The 24,874-nt window shown below is 34.6% G+C and overlaps 2 protein-coding genes across 3 annotated transcripts in view; one reads left to right on the top strand and one right to left on the bottom strand.

Moving 5' to 3' along the window:
• Positions 1–14: 14 nt before the first annotated feature.
• LOC126810142 (GTP-binding protein SAR1b) lies at positions 15–13,679 on the top strand. Of its 2 annotated transcripts, none has more exons than XM_050535140.1 (7): positions 15–146; positions 3,187–3,238; positions 4,053–4,172; positions 10,924–10,989; positions 11,533–11,636; positions 12,181–12,312; positions 13,169–13,679. In XM_050535140.1, the coding sequence occupies exons 2-7, from the start codon at positions 3,196–3,198 to the stop codon at positions 13,283–13,285; spliced, it is 582 nt and encodes a 193-aa protein (XP_050391097.1). In that variant the 5' UTR covers positions 15–146; positions 3,187–3,195; the 3' UTR covers positions 13,286–13,679. The 2 variants fall into 2 exon arrangements, with proteins under 2 accessions (XP_050391097.1, XP_050391096.1); XM_050535139.1 differs by lacking the exon at positions 4,053–4,172 and adding an exon at positions 8,056–8,175.
• A 6,066-nt stretch (positions 13,680–19,745) lies between these two features.
• Positions 19,746–24,874, bottom strand: part of LOC126810037 (cadherin-87A) — a 61,366-nt gene continuing 56,237 nt past the window's right edge. The window contains exons 39-40 of the mRNA XM_050534958.2: positions 24,573–24,610; positions 19,746–23,057 (exon numbers count right to left, since the gene is read on the bottom strand). Of these exons, the coding sequence (XP_050390915.1) occupies positions 22,572–23,057; positions 24,573–24,610 (524 nt within the window). The 3' untranslated portion in view covers positions 19,746–22,571. The remainder of the gene's footprint in view (positions 23,058–24,572; positions 24,611–24,874) is intronic.

Consider the following 24,874-nt stretch of genomic DNA (forward strand, 5'->3'; position numbering starts at 1 on the left):
GAAATATGGCCTTGTTTAGCAGGAGAGACGAAACGTCATCAACATCCATCTTGTTTGGTACACGTATCTCAAAAACGAAAATTACGTTTGGCGTATTTTCAGCTTAGATTAAATAAATTGTATTGTAAGGATCGCCGTTTTAAATAGTAAGTATGTCAAAATGTGTTTTATGTAATTGGTGTTTATTTAGGAGTAACCGGAACGTCGAAAACCTCAGATTTGATGCGACATTTGACGTTGAATGATTAATCGAAGGAAGAAGAGTGAAACAGACAAAATAAGACATTCGATTCACTAATTCAGTCACTGGCTAATTGGAATTTGGAACTTGTTCTAACAGATCCACAGGTTATTTTCGATAGTTCAGTGACATTATTTTTGAACACTACAGGTTAGAATTGTCTCTCATTTAAGGACGGTATTGACTCGCGATGTCGTGGTGGACCATGACTTGCATCGTTGACCAATTCTGAATTCAATTTTCAAATGTGTTGACTTAGTAACTTAGTTCAGCCTTTCTATTGACTAAGTTATTATATAACTGTTTGAAGATTATAATACAGCTTTAGATTTAATCTTATTTTAATGATTACCGTTAATTAGCTATAGGCTATGATATCAACCTTATCTTATGATATTGTGAAGTTAAGAATTAGCCATGTAGTATGTACGGATTCATAATTTTAACTTTTGTTTTAAACTTATATTATCAGTATGTATAATATTAAAAGATATTACGAGGTGACGGTGGGGTTTGGTCTCACTTTATTGAATGAGTTAAAGAGATATTAAACCACTTTTAGTCTGTTGTATTTCTGTCTTTATCAATTGAGTTCGAGATATATTTTATGGGTTGGTTATTAGCTATGAGGGAGGTTGGGTATAGCCACTCTAGATTATACCGTATGTTTCGATCCTTAGCGTACGGGACAATGAGCAGGGTCACATGTCCAACCTGCTGTTTTTTTTCTGATCGTCAATTCCATTTTTCAGACAATATCTCATTTTTCATGGTTTAATCCATAGATAAGACATTTGTTTTTTTTTTCATTTTAAAACAGAATTCCACTTTTCCGATGTAGGGTACCAGAGTCTGCAAAGGTTTGCCGAATGTAAACTATCTGTTTTTCATTATAACACGTAGTTTGATTAGTTATTGGCCTTATTTCGTCCAATGAATGGTATCCTAACATTACGAACTTGGGAGTATCAAGTACATGTGTCAAGTTCGCATGGCTTCCAGGATATAGTGGAATGTGATTTTGTCACAAATAGTGCAGATAAGGGATTAGAAAATACATGGAAGTGGGAATGGCTAGAGAAAACAGTTGGAGATGAGTGGAAGAAAATTACAAGTAACAGCTGAAAAATTAGGGCTTCCTCAGTGCCAGGAAATGTTTCAAACAAATTTGGGATTTTGCACCATTTTACTTAAGAGCTTCCGGGGGGGGGGGGGGGGGGAGCCTTAAGCTGTACCCAGAACTCTCGCCGTACAGTCTAAATCACCTTCAATCATATTTTCTGTTTTTTTCTTTTCCTTCTAAAATCATGTCTGATGGATTGATTATTTACCATTTAATTTAGAAAATAAAACCAATAATCTTAATATACATATAAAAAACAACAGTTTATAGATAATCTTCTAGCTGATTAAAAAGAGGCTTATCAACATTATTTACTCATCATTAATACTTACATTACTGTTGGCGAGGGAGGTTGGATGGCCGAATGGTTAGCGCGCTGCATCATGAGGTCTGTTATTGAGTCAACTGGCATGGTTTCGATTCTCCGGTTGTACGTGACAAGGAGTAGGGTCACCTTACAGGTTTCTCAGAGTGCTCCAGTTCCCTCTCACTGCTAAAGACCGATACGTACTAGCGAATTATAGAAATAAGATTGAAACATATGACATAGTTTTGTCGAGTGGATTCTCTCTCTCTCTCTCTCTCTCTACTATTGGTGATGTTTTTTTTTTTCAATTCATGTATCTTTGTAAGTTGAACCATTTTTGCACTGATATTCCTTTTGTAGATTGAACTTTCACAAATTGTAGTTTATAAGAGATTCAAAATTGCTCGACGACTGCATTAAAGATACAATAGTTAAGAGTTTAATAAAGAGTTGGGCATTCTTTGTATAATAATTAAAAAATAGATGATAAAAAAAGAAAATTTCAGTCAAATTGCTTTTTTCTGAACAGAGTTGTCACTGTTGGACGTTTGGACTAGAAATAGGCATCAACTGTGTCGACACCGCCTACGATAATTGCCGATTGTTAGATTGACAGACGATAACCCCACCCACATATTCTCGATTTTCAAGTGACATTCTCAATGGCTACTTCCACTTAACAGGTCCTTCATTGGTGGTAACGTTAGCCATTTATTGATTTAATTTTAAATGGACGACTATTTAAATCCAAGCTGTACATGTATCTAAGCCATCCGACGGTCTACAGAGTTGATTTTGAGCTTGTCATGTAAATAAAGGTCTAAGTCTAATTAATAATTTAGATAACATTTCAGGCCTAAAAAAAGATCTGCAATGGGCACTGGGCAGATTTAGCTCTTGCTTAATGTATGTTTAAAGCAGCTTTAAAGGACAATATTGGTGTCAGTCATTATAAAATATGTGATAGAGCTTGTTAAATACATCCCAAATATAATTGCTACGGGAGTTCTGTAACAACCATGTGAAGAAACGGGAAGTGACGTCAAACATGACAAACACAAGTTGTCCTTCTATATAACAGACTGAAGTAACGAGCGGTAACAGACAAACGATCGAATTTCATTTCACTGATAATTCAGTTGAAGATGAAAAGTTGTATATAAATATAAAGGTTGTCTTTGTATCAATAAAACCACAGAATGGAGACAAATATATGTGTGGACAAAATAACAGTTACCCAACGAGGGATTGTGCCTGGCTAGCCTAAATTATTGCCTGACAGTGATAGGCGACATATTTCCATGTTTAGTGATGAACTCACTGTCCATCAGTGTATGACTGAAACATTATAATTATAGCCATGCTTTTGTTATTAACTATGCATTGATCATGTAATATACATAGTTCTACAGTGAATGTTTATGAATAGTTATGTTTTCACCTGTATATATGTACTAAGCTTGTGTAATTATATAAATAGACATTATAAACATATATTCATTTGTCTATTTCCAGGTACAGAGAATGTTTTTATGGGATTGGTTTGCCAGTGCACTTAATTTTCTAGGTAATTTTTATTTCTATATATATATATAAAAAGAAAATATTAACCATTAAATTTATTTTAATCTTATTTTAGTCTATCAACATTACATTGTACAATAAAAAACGATTAGATTTAATCCAAACACACACCTTTATATTGGGGAGCCACGGTGGCTAAGTAAGACGCTGGCTCGCTAGCCTGTACAATAACATTATTTTTTCCAGATTTTTTCGAGGGGGTCAATTTCCCAACTTTCTGAAAATTGACCCACTTAACATGGAATGACTCATGTTCAGGCCTTGTTTATATACATGTTTAGATATTATTAGAGTAGACAAAGTCCCATATATAGAATAAAACTATGTTATAGTGTCCCACATATTGACACCATTACATGTGTATATTATATACAGATTATAACACAAGCATATCTTAAATTTAAATAAAACAAATATTTACACTGTGACAATATCAACATTTTACTTTTATTATTATATAATATTATTATATATTTATATAAACCAACCACTACCAGTCTTTGCATGGAGTTAGAATACATTTAAAGACTCTTTAATTCTTTAATTGCTGTGTACATATATGTAAAGAACCCTTGGCAGTTAGAATTTCTGGAAGAATTGTAATTGTAGGAAACGCTAGTATCCAGGAAAAATTTCCCTCTTAGCGCACTGCATGTTGTATGCCTGTCTTCATTAGCCGGCTTGGCACAGAAGATTAGGATGTTTAACCCCATATCATTCAAATTACGTTTTACATTACCACAAATAAAACAAAGCTACAGAGTATGAAAATAAACTTTTATCTTTCTACACGCCAGGCCTGAGAAGAAAATCGGGTAAATTGATATTCTTAGGCCTAGATAATGCTGGCAAAACAACTTTATTAAGTGTTTTAAAAGAAGGCCATTTAACACAGCCTGTTCCAACTCTACATCCGAGTAAGTCAAGTTGTGACGTGTATAGGTGTACGATAGCTCCACTCTACCACAACTTATATAATAACTCTAGGTCAAGAGGAGACAACTCATCTTGGTACTATAACCACACCTTTGCCGGCTAAATAAGGTTAGGGCACGTGATTGTTGGCGAGATTGTATGTTAGGGTTAGGGTAAGCATTGGGGCTAGGTCCAGGGTTAGGGTTGGGATTAGTGCTAGCCCTGTTTACATCTCGTGACCTATGATGAAAAATTAAGCTGACCTTATTATTTAGCATTAACCCACCCTTGTCCCAACATGTAAGATAGCTCCACCCAACACCAACATGTATGGTAACTCTACGTGTAGGTCTAAATAAATGAGACGTCTCATCTTGGTACTGTATATCCACACCCTTGCCCCTTTTGTACAAACTGTGGTTTACTGTCTCCGTATTCCACATTCGATTGTCTGCAATTAAGGAATTGCGAAAACTGTTTAAAATGGTCCCAATGTGATTGTCATGGCAACTGTGAAAATTTATTGAGCGTGGTTATTTCATACCAAGATAAATTGAAATTTAGTGAAATCGGCCATTCTTCATTACTGTGATTATTTGGGATAATTTGGTTTGATTCTGAAAGTATCGTACACCTATTATGACATTTATGAATGCTGGTTTGAAACTACAATGAAATAGTCATGCATGGTTTGATGTATTTGAAATAGAATAAATTTCATATATTCCAGTTTGCTTCATTAACAGTTACTGCATGGCTGCGTGATAATTAATTTATTACATCATAGATAATTATAATTAATATAGTCATGTGTTTTATGATATCGTCATGCTCGTTAGATAATTTTAATATAATATATACATGTATGCAGTATTATCATAGCGATATAATCACTATATTGAGATATTTTATGAAATGTCAATACTTTCAGTTTATCAATTTTTTTAAAATGTAAATAAACATGCATAAAAAGTTGGGAATACCCCTGGAGTATTCACTGAACATTTTCTAGTCAGTATTATTATTTCTAGTCGATATTATTTTTAGCATACAATACTGAATTTACAAACAAAATTTACAAACTTGCAATATAGTTGTTGTTTATTACAGTTTTAATTTTCAAAATATTAATTACAATATTTTATTTAATTTAAAAATATTGTGTTCTTTCGACGTGTATATTTATTTTTATAGCTTCCCTTGAAAACTCGTTTTTTCTCACTCTCACTCAAGAGTATACCTTCTTGATGATGCATTATATAATACAAGGATAGTAAATTAAACTATAAAACATAAGTACTATGTCAAAAAGTGTCCATTGATTTAGTCAAATAGCGATTTTTCGGATCCTGGACCGCTGTGCATACACGTCCGACGCTAAATGATAATCAGTCTACCGGAACTCTCAAAAAATATAGTTGGCAATGTTGGCATTATTTATATTTCTGCATTATTAAAATTTATTTCAATCTGAAAATCAATGATTCCTTTGGAAAATCAAAGTATCGGTATAAACAATTTGTCAAGATGTATAGAAATTGAACAGAAACAGGGATAATGCTAATGGGTGGAAAAGTGAGCGAGAAGTCACATGACGTAAACAAAGCTCCTTATCGGCATTTGCAAACTTAGTGGAATGAATACTCGGGAGTGTATAACAGTATTTATTCATCATTAAGCAATAAAATAACGTAAATAACATCAAAAGGAAAACATTTTTTCAATATTTATATTAAATATCATCCAGAAAAATCAAAATGGTACGTGTTTTTTTACTATTAAAACTGTTTGTGTCGCGTGAAAGCCATGGCATTCGCCAATAACATACATTTTTCACCGATGTAAGAATTTGTTTGATGGAATATAACGACAATAAAGAAAGGTCAATTATGATATGTGTATTGTTTTTATTGAACAATCATGTTATTCAGTAACAATAAGCGAAAAAATATTACACGCATTTTTTTTCGTGTGACATATTTTGTAACACGCAGCCTACAAAATCAGCACGCATTTTGCATGTTTGCGTCCGTCAAATTCGATCCCTGGACAAGGGGAAACCACGTTGGAAAATCCCAATGAACTTTCTCGGCCAATGCAGCTATCGAACACGCGAACCCAGGCAAGCGAGCCAGCGTCTTACTCACTTAGCCACCAATTTAAAACATAACAAGTATTACCTAGCAGTGCTGTGCGGACTTTATTTCCCCCATACTTAAAAATAAGATATTAAATTGGTATGACCATGATGTAATATGAAAACATTTGAAGTGTGGGGTTAATTCAAATATTGGAAAAAAAATTATGTTTCAATATCAAATAATTCACGTTTTGAAATAAATTTGAATAGATACAAATTTTAACTTGTAATTAAATGTATTGAATATTTTAATAGTGACATTCACAGCTGTAAGTGACATATGAAACAACAAAATTCCATGTCATCAAATTCTTCATCAAACAAGTTTAGAATAGACCATCAGTTATATATATTATATATATTAAAACAGGAGGACTAATATCCTGTGAATAAATGAAATGAAATGGGGTTTAACGTCCTACTGTTCTGCTCCTAACCAGGGCTAATGAAGACGGGGATACGCCATACAGTGTGCTATGAGGGAAATTTTGCCCTGGCAGCGGCACTACTCTTATATCAAATTCCAACTGCCAAGGGATCTTTTACGTGCATCCGAATGTGTACATGGGACCTCGGTTTTCCGTCCTATCCGCACGACTAGACAGCTGTCCTTGTCAGGCCCTCCATCCTGCATGTGTATACGTGTACATGTATATATAACAGACTGAGTTATTATAATATAGAGAATGAGATGTTATCTGCGTCTATTGTTAGTTTAATATATGATGTGACAGATGGTGTGATAATACATAGTACATATACAGGTACTCACACCTTATCATTATAAATACATTCACACCTGTCTTAATTAATTACATATACAAATTGACTGGACAGAAAACCTAATGGTTTAGATTATACAGTCTGTTATTGAATGAAGTGGGGGGGGGGTGTTGAGCGTGATAAGAAGTAGAGTTATTTAACTAACCATGTGAGTTTTCTTACTAAAATAAAATTAGTAGACTATGTTAGTCCCGAAATGACCTAGTTTGTGTAGGGTTGATATCTCTCTATCACCATGAAAAGAAACAAATTGTTACTTACATATAAGGAAGCCGGATAGCCACTGTGACTCAGTGAGAAAGGTGCAAGCTCACAAACCAAGAGATCCCAGAGTTGGCCGAGTAAGTTCACCTGCATATTTCGTCTTGGTTTCTCGTTATTTGTCAGTGGTGCGGTGGGCATGAAAAACATGCGGTCCTGTCTACACTTTGCCGTTCAAATTTAACAAAGAGTAGGCAAAGACGGCTAAAATTAAAATATGGGAATACTCCAAAAAACATCTAAAATATGGGAATACTGCTAAAAACACACTTAAGATATGGGAATACTGGCTATAAAAAAAACCAAAAGACCAAAAAACCCCAAAACACTTAAAATATGGGAATACTGCTGAAAAAACAAAAACATTGAAAATATGGGGATACTGCAATAAAAAAAATAAACACTTTAAAAAAAAAAAAAAAAAAAAAAAAACCCTTTAAAATAAGGAATACTGCTTAAAAAACAAAACAAAAAAAACCCTTTAAAATATGGGATACTGCTTAGAAAACAAAACCAAAAAAAACCCCTTAAAATATGGGAATACAGTGTACTTCTAAAAAAAAAATCCTTAAAATGTGGGAATTTTAGAGCTTTTTGACTTTGTGAGTCTCCGTATGACAGGACTTTATATTGAATTTTTCCAGTTTCATTTAAAACAATTCATTCATTGTCATTGAGTTTGCATGTTATTGTGTTTGTAGGTTTGTGGAAAAAATCAGGAAAATTAGTGTTCCTTGGTCTCGATAATGCTGGCAAGACAACTTTACTTCATATGTTGAAAGATGATCGAATGGCACAGCATGTTCCAACCCTACATCCAAGTAAGCTATAGACACCATTTATTTCATCTTTCTACTCATTTCAAAAACAGATTCTCCAAGAGTGAACAGCATCAAAAAACAAATATTCCAGAGCTATATTTAGATCAGTCCTGGAAATAACGGTTTTAGATGTACCTGACAAAGTGTCAGGCACTAATGAAATAGTACCTGACATTTTCAACTTAGTGCAGGACATGTATTAATAATATCAATAAAAAAGACAAATCAGTGCTGGACAAAATGACAGGCACCAGAGGTTTAGTGCCTGACAAAGCCTGAATCTTTGCCTGACATTGTCTGTGACAGGTGCCTTATTTACAGGCTTGATTTAGATGAATCTGATTAAAATACAGATCTATATTTCGTTTCGTTATTTTATACTTTCGATGGCCCACACTACATAAAGATCTGACCGGTTGTAGTGATAGGTCGCGTTATAGGTCATACGAGCGGCTTTTGACCTATGGCGTCAGACATTTGATTAACCAATCAGTATTGATGTTTCTAGTGGGTTACCCACAGTTCCGTGCATGGCACGCCAAGAAGACTCCGTAACAGACTGTTTCATTGGCTTATCCCTCACTTCAACCAAAACGCCGGTAATATAACAACTCTTCCAGATCCTAGTGTAGTAAGGACAAGTAAAACAAAATTTTGAACTATAAAAAACGAAACGAAATAGGATCTGTGTTTTAATCAGATTGTATTTAGATATAAAATAAATTGGATATAAGCACACAAAAGAAGTTTACGAAAAAAAAGTTAAAAATTGAGTTGACCACAGAAAATCGTAATGTTAAATCTGCATTAAGAAATGGAATAAATCGAAAGATTAAGATAAAAAAATATTTAAAAATACATTATGCAAGAGATAATCTGCCTATTGTAGGTCTTTCTTTATGCCTGAAATGTCATATAAACTATTAATTAGGCATTTATCAACATGAAAAGACCTTAATCAACTCTCGATGCCATCTAATGTGTCAGATTTTCACTGGATTTGATTCCGATTTGCTGCTCAACACTCATTGATGATTTTAATCAAAATTGATAATCGAGAATATGGTTTTTTTTATCGTACTGACTTTAGTAATGATGATCGAGGCTAGGCCTAAATTTCAAACGCTAATATCTCGGTTTTGACTGAAATTTTCAGCATATTCCCTCTACATTAACTAGTTTTTAACCATTATAGTGAAAACTACCAGCTCTTTATCTAATCTTCCATAATGTATCTTTAAATTTAAGAAAATAAGATCTCTTTGACAAAAAGTGAAATTTCATATTTGATTGAGTTTATGGGTAGAATCTCTACTAATTGTAATCACGCTAATTCAACCCAGTCAGCATGCTTGGGAATTTATTTATCTGGAAATAGGAAAACAAATAGACTAGTGTGGGGTGGTTGGATAGCTGAATGGTTAGCATGTGCGTGCTGTATCATAAGGCCTGCCATTAAGTCAACTGGCGTGGTTTTCGAATCCCCAGTTGTACGTGACAAGGAGTAGGGTCGCCTGTCTAACCTCGTGGGTTTTCTCCAGGCCCCCTGTTTCCTCCCACTGCAAAATAAAATTAAACCATATGTTAGTCCCGAAATGGCCTAGTTTTTGTCGAGTGGACGTTAAACCCCATTTCTCTCTCTCTCTCTCTCTCTCTCTCTCTAATAGACTAGGAATGTTGCTATATATATATGTAGGTAAAACTAGTGTGAGGTCAGATAATGGTCAGTAGACATGTTTCCACTGTTTGGCACTGTTAATAGTTTCTGTACATTTGGAACAGAGTCAAAACAAAGCTGGATTATGGCATAGACTAATGTTACCAATAAATCACTTAATACCAGGGTTCAAAGTTCATAATGGAGTTCTAATACAAGTCCCAAAAACAATTTTAAATCTTTTAAACCGTCAAGTGAGAATAATGAATAAATAACAAAAGATCCCTCTACCCTCCCCGCTTAACATTGATCTAACAAAAGATTCCCTCCTCCCTCCCTGCCTAACATTGATCTGACCATTGTGATGATATTTTAAGTAAAAGCATTTTATTTGCATGGACTTGAATTAGTAGAATTATCGGATTTAAGACGAGACATTGATCTACATTCAAACAAAGTAGGGTAACATTGTACATTATTTATACTTGATGATTTTATTGTAATGCTACTGGATAGTGTCTGTATTACAGATAGGCATCTTTGATTTTATTTATATAGAATGTAGATTAATGTCTCTGTCCTAATCTTTAAACGTACCTGTATCTATATATATATATATATATATATAATAAGTACAGGTAATACTCATGTTGTAATATTTTTTGGCATGTATCGTTTATATAGTGTTTGTGCATTATCTAATTTAATGATAACCATACAATTGTTTATTTTCACAGTAACATTTTAATATTTATTCCATTATTATATAAAGTGTTTCGAATACGCTGAACAATAAAAGTATAAAATCATATGAAATGAAATAAACATGGATAGAAATAAATTGTTTAACACTTTAAGAAGTTTTCATTAATTAAAAATTTATATGTTAAAATAGTAACCACTGCGGATACAGATTGTGTTTATTAACAACTTTGTGAAATCTACTTTTATATGTCTTATAACGATTATTATAAGGATCAGATAGTGGATGAACCCAGGGTATAGTGGAGTAGATCGGAATGAGACCACTACGGATACAGATTGTGTTTATTAAAAACTTGTATATATTGTGTAATTATTATAAATTACAGCATCTGAAGAGTTATCTATGGGTGGAATGAGATTCACAACTTTTGATCTTGGTGGACATAGACAAGGTAAATACATTTTATTACAAGGACGTACTCTCGGCCATATGTAAACATATTATGATTATTACAGGGACCACCTACTCTCGGCCATACATCAACACATTATAATAATTACAGGGACCTACTCTCGGCCATACATCAACACATTATAATTATTACAGGGACCTACTCTTGGCCGTACATCAACACATTATAATTATGTTTCTCAGCTGGCAAATTTACAGCATTTCATTGCAAAATATTGTTTTATTATTTATTTCTTTAACATTCATTCAGTATCAAAACTTTGAAAATTCAGGGGTGGGCACTGTATCAAAAGGTCTGACATTGAGTCAACTGGTGTGGTTTTGATTCCTGGGTTGTACATGACAAGGAGTAGGGTCACCTGTTCGACCTTGCTGGTTTTCTCTTGGTCTTCTGGTTTCCTCCAACTGCTAAAGACCCCTACGTGCAAGCAAATTATTGAAATAAAATTGACCATATGTTAGTCCCAAAATTACTATCTCCCTCTCTCTATATATATATATTGTATGAATTATTTCTATTTAGCACGTCGAGTATGGAAGGATTATTTCCCAGCAGTGGATGGTATTGTATTTTTAGTGGATGCCTGCGACAGAGAAAGATTTGTAGAAGCTAAAGCTGAATTGGATGTAAGTATCATTTATCGTTCAAAAATATTTAAAATCACATTTTGAATATTGTAAATATTGAATCTCTGAAAGTCCATGAGGAGTTGATGGCATTTAATTTCCTGATCACTGTTTAAAAATTAATCATTATACATAAATAATCAATTGGGTTGTTTATTTTTTATCAGTGATTGAGAAATTAAATACTTGTAAATTGGACACTCATTATCAAAATTAATCAGTCAGCTTTAAACTGGACACAAGTACATATTACATATTAGATGATTTTTGGTGATTTTAAACGATTTTTCCAAATTTTAAACAAAGATTGGATATTAAACGAATGTGAAAGAAAGGTTAAATGATACCCGTGTTACAGTGATTACTTACTAGTGCTAAATACACAATATTAAATAATACCCGGATTACAGTGAAAAAAGACTTGAATCCTGAGTAATCTGGCTATTCCTGGTTAGTGAGCCAACACCCCACTTACGGATTCACTTTAAATTTTGATCTAGCGTTGAACAGTGTTGATGGTTCCATGTTTTTATTTTATTTCCAGAGTTTATTAACAGATGAGCAGGTCGCTAATGCTCCTATTTTAGTTCTTGGTAATAAAATAGATAAACCAGGTGCAGCCAGTGAAGAAGAAATCAGACATTGGTTCGGACTTCACGGTCAGACGACAGGCAAGGTAAAAAAAAAACAAAAAAACTTTTCTTATCTACTGTGATGGGGCAATCTGATTACAACACAGATCCTATTTCTTTTGTTTTTTATAGTTCAAACTTTCGTTTTACTTGTCTTTACTACACTAGGATCTGGAAGAGTTGTTATTTAACTCGTGTTCTGGATGGTGTCAGGGATAAGCCAATGAAACGGTCTGTTACGGCAAGTTTTTGGCTTGAGGCGCACGAAACTTTGGGTAAACCACAAGAAACCTCAACGCTGACTGGTTAATCAAACGTCTGACGTCATAGGGTCAAAAGCCGCTTGTATGACCCCTGACGCTGCATTCCACTACAACCGGTCAGATCTTCATGTAGTAGAGTTCATCGAAAGTATAAAAAAAAAAAAACGAAATATAGATCTGTATTTTAATCAGATTGGTGAAGGGGGTGGTTAAGTGTCAAGTTGTGTGGTTTTAGACTATTGATGTGAACTTAGCTGTGGGAGGAAACTGGACGGCCCGGAAAAAACATATGAGGTTGGACAGGCAAATTATTGAAATAAAGTGATACTGTGTTGAGTGGACATTAAATCGTGGGTTTTCTCCGGGTCTTCCGGTTTCCTCCCACTGTTAAAGACCCCTACCCGCAAGCAAATTATTGAAATAAAATTGAACCATATGTTAGTCCCGAAATTACCTAGTTTGTGTCGGTGAACATTAAACCCTCTCTCTCTCACTCTCACTCTCTCTCACTCTCTCTCTCTCTCTCTCTCTCACACTCTCTCTCTCTCTCTCTCACACTCTCTCTCTCACTCTCTCTCTCTCTCTCTCTCTCTCTCTTAATGTTAATAACAATTTTAATATCTTGGTTTTTTTGCAGGGTACCGTTTCACAAAATGATTTACCAGGCCGACCGATGGAACTTTTTATGTGCACAGTGTTAAAACGTCAAGGTTATGGCGAGGGTTTCAGATGGTTAGCTCAGTATATCAACTGAATAGGACAGATTTTAGGCAATTTTTGTGACTGTGTGTGGAATCTAGGAGACTGTGTAACATTTTGGTATCCTGCTGCTCGTCTCCTAGATTTGAACTGCGAGAAAAACGTGATTATTATACAGTGATTCTATCAAGAGACATTCTTTCATTACAATCTGTAAATACAACTAGAATTTTGATACAATAATTTTACGGAGAGAATGAGATATATATATATATATACAAGACTCAATAAATGGTAGGTTAGCCATAATTCAACAATTCCATAAAAGAAGAATTTAGCAATATATAGGAGCAGGTGCTATAATACCAACAGATGATATATTACACCACCGTTATTATTAAATTGTGGCTGACTTTACCATCAAAAATAAATTCTGTGTCAACTATCAATTTTTAACTTTAGGTTTATGTTTTCTTATTCAGGGATGAAGATAGCATTTGGCAATCTGATTAAAACACAGATCCTATTTCCTTTCGTTTTTTTATAGTTTAAAATTTCGTTTTACTTGTCTTTACTACATTAGGATCTGGGAGAGTTGTTATATTACACGCGTTTTGGTTGAAGTGAGGGATAAGCCAATGAAACGGTCTGTTCTTGGCGCTTCATGCATGGAATTGTGGGTAAACCACTAGAAGCGTCAACGTTGATGATTAATCAATGTCTTTACGTCAAAGGGTCAAAAGCCACTCATACGACCCCTGACACAACCTTCGCAGACAACTTGTCAGATATTCATGTAGTGTAGGCCATCGAAAGTATAAAAAAACGAATCGAAATATAGATCTGTATTATAATCAGATTGAGCATTTGGAAGATCGGGGACGGGGCGGGGCGGGGCGGGGCGGGGCAATTGTTACATTGAATCAATGATAATAAATAGAATTAAAGCTTAATAAAAAAAATGTCTGCTATTTTCCCTCGACATCAAATTCTATCTACATCCCTGTCAGTGTAAAAACTAATATCGTCAAGCTATAGCAAAAACTACGCAAGTCATTATAGAAAATAAATTTGAGCCACATGATAATTGTCCCGATATGGTTATAATTTATACTTGACTGTCTGGTGAACGTTAGATCATAAGGTCTGTCATTGAGTCAACTGGTGTGGTTTCGTTTCTCCACTTGTACGTGACATGGAGTAGGGTCGACTGTCCAACCTCGCTGGTTTTCTCCGGATCTTCAGGTTTCCTCCAACTGCAAAAGACCCTATGCTCAAGTGAATAATTGAAGTAAAATTGAACAATATGTTGGTTCTGAAATGACCTAGGTTGTGTTGTGTGGATGTCGAACGCCATTTCTCCCTCTCTCTCGCTATACCCCTATTTGGTACCATTTATAAGCAGGGGAGTTTTAAATTATGTTCAAGTGAATAATTGAAGTAAAATTGAACCATATTTTAGTTCCGAAATGACCTTGTTTGTGTGGAGTGGATATTAAACCCATTTCTCTCTCTCTCACTCTCTCTCTCTCTCTCTCTGGTGAGAAATATTCGATTGAGGCTTCAAATAAAAGGTTGATAAACAAAGTTTTGTGTCTTTCGTGACATGTGTTAAAAATGACGTGCAACGAAAAAGAAGACTTGGCAAAATTTACTTATACTAGAGCACATTGTGTGGATTACGTCTGTCTTCATTATCCCAGTTGGTGCAGAAAAGTAGGATATTAAAGGACAATAAAACTCTTGCTGGCTTGACAGCTCCAGAAAATAAAAAATAGCCTTATTCTAAGTACTAGATGTGTTAGTGTTCAAAAATATTTTTAAATCCAAGTCACATTTGAAAAGCTTTATGTCAGGCTTTTCAAATCATTTAGTTGAATTTTTCCAATTTTTTAAATTAGGTGTGTTAAGATGAAATTTTTTATCATCAATTAATTGGAATATTGTAAAATAGTACAATTTGTTGACCAGAATAAAGATTATTACATATTATTCAGTTACAACAAGAGTGGTATTGAGCCTTTAATATACATTTCATTTCTAATGACTTGGGGCAGTATTAGCTTCAGCTTGACGATATATATATATATATACACATATACCTGTATGCCTATATATATATATATATACATACATATATTTAATCTGTTCACTATTTTGTGTAGATATTCCATCTTCCATTCAATATTCCACGCTACACACTGGAGTGTTATATTTTAATACCTACCTAATATACTTCAATAAAATTTACAAGTCGAGGTATAACATAAGTTCTATCTTGTGGCTTCTCATTGCGGCATTCATCATTTATTAAGGGGTGGGGAGGGCATGTGTCGACCTTGCAACTGGAATCAACTGACGTTTCGGCAACTGAAAAAGGTCGACCTGAGCACCTCTTGCAACTAGTTGCAGTCAGTTAACACATGTTTAACTTTCAGCAACTCCATGGAACTAGTTGCAGTTGACATGAGCGGTCTTACAATTGGTGTCAACTCGTTTCCATGGAAATAACATCACGTGATAAGAGACATGTGTCATGTGACTTTATAAATAAGCAAAGTGGAAGTGAACAAAGACACCCACTTTTCAAATGTTGATGATGTCGATAATAATATATTAATAGAATTGTGGCAAGAATGACCATGCCTTTAGGGTGCTTCTTTTAAGGTATTCCACATTTTGTTGATCATGTGATGAATAAATTAAAAGTCACATGTTAAGTGTAATCGGTATCAGTTTCGAATTCAGTTGCTCTTGGTTGTCCTCAGTTGCTGATATGATCGACCTAAGCATATTTGCAAATGACTAGCACTAGTTGCTTTGAGTTGCAAAGTCGACATAAGCCCCGCTTTAGACAATGATGGATTTAGCTGTAGCACATCAGTCTTGAAAGTTAGTCAAGCTTGGATCATAAATGTATTGTTGCTTTAAACTAAAATATTTTAACAATGCAGCCTTTTTCATTGTCCAAGGGGGTTTTGGGGGCCGAATGGTTTAACATGCATGCGTTGAATCAGAAGGTCTGTCATTGATGCAAGTGCTGTGGTTTCGATGCCCTGGTTGTACGTGACAACCCCCATGGGTTTTCTCGGGCCCTCTGGTTTCCTCCCACTGTTAAAAACCCCTACGCACAAGAGAATTAGTGAAATAAAATTGACCATATGTTAGTCCCAAAAATGACCTAATTTGTGTCCTGGACCTTAAATTTCATTTCTCTTTTTTTCTCTCTCTCTCTCTGGTTAAAGGGTAATGAAAATGTTGAAAAACAAAGTCTCTCGTTTCAGATATATGAGCCAGTGAAATTGACCAACTGGAGAACTGAGCTGTCACTCAATTTACTAGCCATAAAATTAAAATTTAAAAGAATTTAACAGGAAAGCACAATAAAATACTGTTCACTTTATTAAAATATTTACATCTGATTAAGAATTTGATGTCGAGGAATTTTGGTTACATCTCAAAATAATTTCTTGTCAATGTTACATCCAAATTTAAAATTAAAAATCTAAGTTTAGACATGAGATTAAAGATACATTATGGAGATAAGATAAAGAGATGGCAGTTCTCGCTATAATAGTTAAAAACTAGATAGTGTAAAGGTAATTTGCTGAAAATTTCAGTCAAATTGATCCACTATGAGCCGAGAAAGATGCGGGTGAAATTTTTGCGTAGTCTCGGTCATCATTACTAAAATCATTAATATAAACAGCATAGTCTCGATTATCCACTTTTTTTAATTTAATTATCAATGGCCGTTAGCGGCATATAGGAATCTAATCCAGCCAACATCGAAGGCTAGCCTTGACATCGAGAGTTTATTATGGTCTGGATAAGTTAATTAATGTCTAATTGATAATTTAGATAAAATTTCAGGCCTAAAGAAAGACTTGTAATAAGCAGATTTTGCTCTTGCATAATGCATGTTTAAGTTTTTGTGTTAATATAGCCCCCTCCAAAATTTTCAAAAAATTTCATTTGTTTTGCAACATTAAAAAAAATTGGGGGACAAAAATTATTTTGAGATGTAACCAAAATTTGTTGACATCAAATTTTTGATCATATACATTTTTAAAAATTGGGATAATGCTCGTATTCTTTAGGAAAAAAATGTCTTGCTAATACGAGGTAAACAAAATGACTGGCAATATTTTGAAGTGAAATCTCTGGTAAACAATTTACTCCTGTCCTCACTTCGTTTGATCTATTTAGATACCTGATAATTTCTAAAAAGTTGCAACAAATTTTTAAAGTTGACCTTGTTTTCCTAAATGCTGAGCAGTTACATAACAGCAAGTACTGAGTAACTACAACAATGCTGAGCCACTGGACAACAGTTCTGAGTAGCTTAACAAGACAGTCAAGTAGCTATACAACAATGCTGAGTAGCTACATGACTCTGCTAAGTATCTACACACATTTGAAGAGTAACTACACAACATTGCTAAGTAGCTACACAACAGTACTGAGTAGCTATAACACAACAGTACTGAGTAGCTATAACACAACAGTACTGAGTAGCTACATATCTGTGCTGAGTAGCTACATATCTGTGCTGAGTAGCTAGCTAAACTATGTGCCGAGTAGCTACACAACAGTTCTAAGTAGCTCAATAACATGACTGAATAGCTACACAACAATACTGGGTAGCTAAATAATTGTGCCATGTAGCTACACAACAATACTGAGTAGCTACATAGCTGTGCTGAGTAGCTACACAATAATGCTGAATAGCTACACAACAATGCTGAGTAGCTACAACATTGCTAAATAGTTACATAACAATGCAGAATAGCTACACAAAAATGCCGAGTAGATACAACATAGCTAAATAGTTACACAACATTTAAAAACACTGATTAGCTCATCTGTTCTTCCCCATCATTCAGGAATACAACCTGTAAAGAATACTATGAATATCGTGGTTATTCGCGTAGGATATATTTCGTGAATAAATGTCCTTTTTCCATTAATTTTTTTTTTAAAGTTATAAATTTTGTGAAGCCATGAAATGATATTTTATTTATGTTCTGTGTTAATACATGTAGATCCGTCAACTATTAAAACATTATATAATTAACATAAACTGTCAACTCTTTATTACTTACCAGGGGGGTTGGATGGCTTAATGGTTAGCGTGCGCGCGCTGTATCATAAAGTCTGTCATTGAGTCGACTTGCGTGGTTTCGAATCCCCGGTTGTACGTGACAAGGAGTAGGGTTGCCTGTCCAACCTCGTGGGTTTTCTCCGGGTCCTCCAGTTTCCTCCCACTGCTAAAGACCCCTACGCGCAAGCGAATTATTGAAATACAATTTAAACCATGTTAGTCCCGAAATGACCTAGTTTGTGTCGAGTGGACGTTAAACCCCATATCTCTCTCTCTTTATTACTTACCAAATAAGGTTCAAGGAGGGTTCTGTCTTTCTGACCTTCCATACTACAGGTACGGTTTTTTTGGCAGAGAGAAGGGGGACTGGGTGGCCAAATGCTTAACGCATGCGCATTGGATCATGACGTTTGTCATTGGCGTTGGGGGTTGGATGGCTGAATGGTTAGCTTGTGTGCGCTGTAATGTGCACCAGTGTAATGTACTAATACCATCGCACTATACCTGGTCGTGGGACTGAACTCTCAACGATTCTACCTTCAATCAAGTTGGTGGCGACTGTTTCAGGAGAGTCTTGGGATATCAGAAATCCCAACACCAAGTAAGACACAACAAGAGTTAGGTTTAGGGTCAGGTATGGTTAACCATAAACTAGAATTACTAATAGATGAATTTTTCGTATGGAAATGACCTCCCCAACCATCATGAACTCGTCCAACTCGTCTGATCTCCTCAACCGGCCTGATCTTCTCCCCAATTGGCAGCTCTCCCAAATCAGTCTGATCTCCTCCCATTGGTAGAATCTTCCAATCAGTTTGATCCCCTCCCTAATTGACTGAATCTACCAATCAGTCCCATCTCCTCTCCAATTGACTGAATCTCCCAATCAGCCCGATCTCCACCCTAATTGACTGAATCACCCAATCAGCCCGATCTCCACCCTAATTGACTGAATCTCCCAATCAGCCCGATCTCCACCCTAATTGACAGAATCTCCCAATCAGCTTGATCTCCTCCCCAATTGACTGAATCTCCTCCCCAATCAGTCTGATCTCCCCCCACCCCCAACTGGCAGGATCTCCCAATTAGTCTGATCCCCTTCCCCAATTGACTGAATATCCCAATCAGTCCGATCTCCTCCCTAATTGACTGAATCTCACAATCAGTCTGTTCCCCTTCCCAATCAGCCTGAAATTAAACAAGGCCTACAACCAAAGCTCCTTGCAAAAGGGGAAAACAGCTTCAAAGCTCGGATTACCAAATAAATCACAGGAATTCTTCTGGTCCACGTCCCTGTAGAACTGCTGCAAGGGTATGTTTTGTTTCATTGCCTGGCAATCTATTTTTTAACGGGGAACTACAACAGATAAATGGATTCTATCCTCCCAGCAATCAAAATAATTCCCAAAAATTATTTTTCTATAAAAAGTTTATTTATAAAAATTTAGTCTTGGTATATTTAAAGTTTATCATACAATTTCAGCAGTAATACCAACTAGGAATATTATGTATATATGTATGTAAGTATAAAAATAAAACTTTCTACAATTTACGCGGAGTGGATTAATTTAAGATGACGGATATACATTCTATAAACATTGAGATATACAATTTATCACTGAGACATTCTAACTATAAAAAACACATAAAATAATTTGCTCCTGTATACATTTTAAATTCTGTAATAACCAATCGCAAATACACAAGATACAATTATATCGAATACAATTACTCGGCTAAAACAAAGAAAATAATATATTAATTTGAGTTCCAAAATACAATTTATTAAAGTAGCTATTTTTGGGACCTGTTTATTGCCGTAACTCAACAACGATATATATTGACTTGAAATTTGGTGGTCATTAATTAGGAGAGGTCATTATTACAAATATTGAATATAAGAAATGGACTGTTTGATTCTGGAAGTTGTTTCCAAACTGTATAACATCAAAAAGTTGAAAACTGGACAAATACTGTGTTTTACCCGATTGGTAATTACTTGATTAAGACCGGAGACGCCTGGTTTAAACGTCTTTCACTAATAAACATTAATAAAATTCCATAGAACTGTGTCCAGTCTAGATTTTGCCTTTTTTGTAAAATTTATATAAATGGCTTTGGGTAGCAAGTAGATTGAGAGAGTGACTTTTAGATTTCATTCAATTTGCTACAATGAAACCAGACAGTCAACAATTGTAGTGAATACAACAAAATATTACAATCGATCTATTTTTAACTACAAAACCCACAGAGAGACATTCTTCAATTTCATTAATTAATTTTGATCAAGGTTTTGGAACTTCAATCTATTTCGAAGAGTTAACAGTATTTTTTTTTGATTTCTAAATAATTTTTTTCAAGATTTTATTAAATGTTTATAAAAAGTTAAAATTCCAGTAGATGTGGACAAATCAGTAAATTATTTTGTGGCTTTTTTTTCTATTCTCAGCCCATGGGGACCTTGTTATAAGTTTTTAACAACCTAGTAAAATTAAAATAGAACATGTGATAAAAGAGAGAGAGAGAAATGGGGTTTAACGTCCACTCGACACAAACTAGGTCATTTCGGGACTAACATATGGTTCAATTTTATTTCAATAATTTGCTTGCGCGTAGGGGTCTTTAGTAGTAGGAGGAAAACGGAGGACCTGGAGAAAACCCATGAGGTTAGACATGTGATAAAAATTAATGTAATGTACAAAGTAAGCATCTATGTATGGTATATGTATTATATCTACCAGTATATGTATATATATATGTATGTGCACATGTAAATATATACAAAATTTAACGACCTACGATTTGAGATACAGTGTCATAAAGAATTCTTAAAACTCAACAAATATCATGAATGGAATGTTCTTTAAAGTCAACTCAAAACTTTGGTCATTTTGATACTAACATGTGAAATGTGATGGAGGAGAATTTTGCCCAGATGGTGGCATTTCCACTTACTTTTTTTTTTAATTCCAACTGCCAAGGGATCTTTTATATGCAATATCAATTTTTGTACTAGATACACTGTCCTTGCTACCCTTGACAAGTGGAAACCGAAGCTTGAATTTTCACATTTTGGTTGTCCTAAACACTGCCATACCCCAAAGTTCCTGTATTCCATAATAATTTGATTTACAATAAGGGTCTTAAAAAACTCAATAAAAATAATTGTATTAAAAATAAAACTTTATAGTATCAAAATCAATAAAACAAAAAATACCTTAATAAGCAATTTGAGTATTAAAAAAAACACCCTTCATATTATCAAAATCATTGAAACGAAAGGGCTTGAAATTAATTTTTTCAGCGTTTGAGCAAGTAGGTTATATTAAGCCTTTGTGACAGATTATTAAGTGGGTTATAATATATCAAGCCTTTGTGACAGATTATTAAGTGGGTTATATTAAGCCCTTGTGAAAGATTATTAAGTGGGTTATATCAAGCCCTTGTGACAAGATTATTAAGTAGATCATGTTGAACCCTTGTGACAGAGGCCACATACATGTATTTCAAATTTATGACAACAAATTATCCTTTAAATTGAGATTCACATTAGACAGGTGTCATGCATTAGGCAGACTTTACTGAGCATGTACTAAAACATGTCCACACAAATTATTTAGATTACATGATAAAAAACTAAACCAGGAGCTTACAATAATGTATATCAAAGGAATTGTTACTAACTAATTATAATATTTATCACAAGTTTCAATTCACAGCATCATAGGTCTAATTGTGGTTTATCCATTAATTTTTACCTTAGTTTATGAACTAATTATAATATTTATCACAAGTTACAATTCACAGCATCATACAGCTGATTATGGTTTATTCATTAATTTTCAGTCCTTTGACAACCATAAATATTTCTTCGTCCTATTCTGGACACAAATGACTTTTTTGATTGACACTCCCCAAACCCCTTGAAATAGCAGGGAGATATTTTATTTACCTCAGAATAGCAACAAGTTTTTTTCGCAAAAGATTGTGCCAATATTTACTATCATCAAAATCTTAGTTTAGACATATAAATTTAACCATATTTATTGCATTTTAAGGTAAATTTTTTATGGTATGTAAATTTCGTCAGGGAAGATGAGAGTATGAGTTAAATAAAATACCGGCTCCCATCCCTCCAGCCGTTTACAAGTAATAAGTTTATTATAGTAAGTTCCTGGTGCATGTTATAAAAAAGCATTATGACTTTTGTAATGGAATTAATTATCACAAAATGTTTTCACAGCGACGTGCGTGGTTCGTCTTCCTCTTTGATTGAGGGTGTCGTGTGACGACGATTCAATTCGGGAGAATCAGCGATTATCACTGTGTCGATTTCTTCCTCCTCTTCCTGGGGTGGCGGTAAATCATGGATATAATCATGGTCTGGTTCATCGTCAACGACCGTTTCTATGACAGGTTCCGGTTCCTCGGTAACGGGAGTAGGGGGTCTGTACGACGGCTCAGGTAGATCATCATCAGGTTCAATGGTCGTAACAATAACGGGTTCTTCTGTTTCTGGTTCGTTAGGAGGTGTGGTATGAACGGGTCTCTGTACTGTAGCATATTCCTGGGGTTCAACGGGTTGTGGGGTAAATACAGCAGGATCATCATCATCATCATCATCATCATCTAGTACCATAGGAGCAGCGGTTGGAGCAGCAGGAGCAGGAACGAAAACAGGATTATCGTACATTGGATTCACACTCTTTCCCACATCAACAGGCTGTAATATATATTTATGTTAATCACATAGGTCATAGGTCAAAACATAATGTTGAACTGGGCTAATTTAAACATACATTATGCAAAAGCTAAATCTGCCTATTGCAGGTCTTTCTTTAGGCCTGAAATGTTATATAAACTATTAATTAGACATTATTTAACCTATCCAGACCATAATCAACTCTAGATGGCATGGCTAGCCAGCGATCTTTAGTGGATTATGAACCGATTTACTGCATAATTTTCCTTCACGATTTAACAATTAAATGGATAATCGAGACTATGCTGTTTATAGTACCGACTTTAGTAATGATGATCGAGGCTAGGTGGAAATTTCAATCGCTTAGTTCTCGGTTCATAGTGGATCAATTTGACTGAAATGTTCAGCAAATTGCCTTTACATTATCTAGTTTTTAACTATTATAATGAGAACTGCCAGCTCTTTATCTAATCTTCCATAATGTATCTTTAATGGGTTGTTTTATTTGAAGGAGCTAAATCTATTGGATTTTAGTCCACATAAAGAATTGAATTGGGATGATCTGGTGTTTTATTTTGATTAAATTCTACTTTTAAATATGGCATACAATGTGCTATGAGGGAAATTTTGCCTGGGCAGCAATTGAATTTCTCAACTGTCCTGGTTCATCACGTGCACATCAAAGTGTAGACACACGACCCCAGTTTTTTGTACCATCCGAAAAACTAGACAAGGTTGGATAAAACCTGAGGTACTTTATCAACCATCACCGGGATAGAACAAGGGAATTCCTGGTTTGTGAACCAACACCATATTCCCAGAGACATCATAGCTCCGATCTTTATAATACTGACATGTAATATAGACAGACATCATGGCTCCGATCTTTATAATACTGACATGTAATATATACAGACATCATGGCTCCGATCTTTATAATACTGTCATGTAATGTAGACAGACATCATAGCTCCGACCATTATAATACTGACATGTAATATATACAGGCATCATGGCTCCAATCTTTATAATACTGTCATCTAATATATAGACAGACATGGCTCCGACCTTTATAATACTGACATGTAATATATATAGATAGATATCATGGCTCCGACCTTTATAATACTGTCATGTAATATAGACAGACATCATGGCTCCGATGTTTATAATACTGACATGTAATATATATAGATAGACATCATGGCTCCGACCTTTATAATACTGTCATGTAATATAGACAGACATCATGGCTCCGATCTTTATAATACTGTCATGTAATATATACAGACATCATGGCTCCGACCATTATAATACTGACATGTAATATATACAGACATCATGGCTCCGACCTTTATAATACTGTCATGTAATATAGACAGACATCATGGCTCCGATCTTTATAATACTGTCATGTAATATATACAGACATCATGGCTCCGACCATTATAATACTGACATGTAATATATACAGACATCATGGCTCCGACCATTATAATACTATCATGTAATATATAGAGGAAGTTGAATATTTACCTGTGCTACCGGTTGAATTGGAGCACCTACAATATGTTCTGTAATAAAACATTATACAAAATTAAACATTTATTATTTCATTTATTCAGTGTTAAGACTAATTTACTTTCCACCATTCAAATTTTAACGTCCACTCGACACAAACTAGGTTATTTCTGGACTTACATATGGTTCAATTTTATTTCAATATTTCGCTTGCGCGTAGGGGTCTCTAGCAGTGGGAGGAAACCAGAGGTCCCAGAGAAAACCCACGAGGTTGGACAGGCCAGAACAGTAGGACGTTAAAGCCCATATCATTTAAT

This window comes from Patella vulgata, chromosome 2, assembly GCF_932274485.2.
Source record: "Patella vulgata chromosome 2, xgPatVulg1.2, whole genome shotgun sequence".
Taxonomy (NCBI): Eukaryota; Metazoa; Mollusca; class Gastropoda; family Patellidae; genus Patella; species Patella vulgata.

Coding starts and splice junctions, on each gene's coding strand:
- LOC126810142 (XM_050535140.1), top strand. CDS start 3,196: ATGTTTTTATGGGATTGGTTTGCCAGTGCACTTAATTTTCTAG. Junction 3,239..4,052: donor CAGTGCACTTAATTTTCTAG/GTAATTTTTATT, acceptor TCTACACGCCAG/GCCTGAGAAGAAAATCGGGT. Junction 12,313..13,168: donor ACGGTCAGACGACAGGCAAG/GTAAAAAAAAAA, acceptor GTTTTTTTGCAG/GGTACCGTTTCACAAAATGA.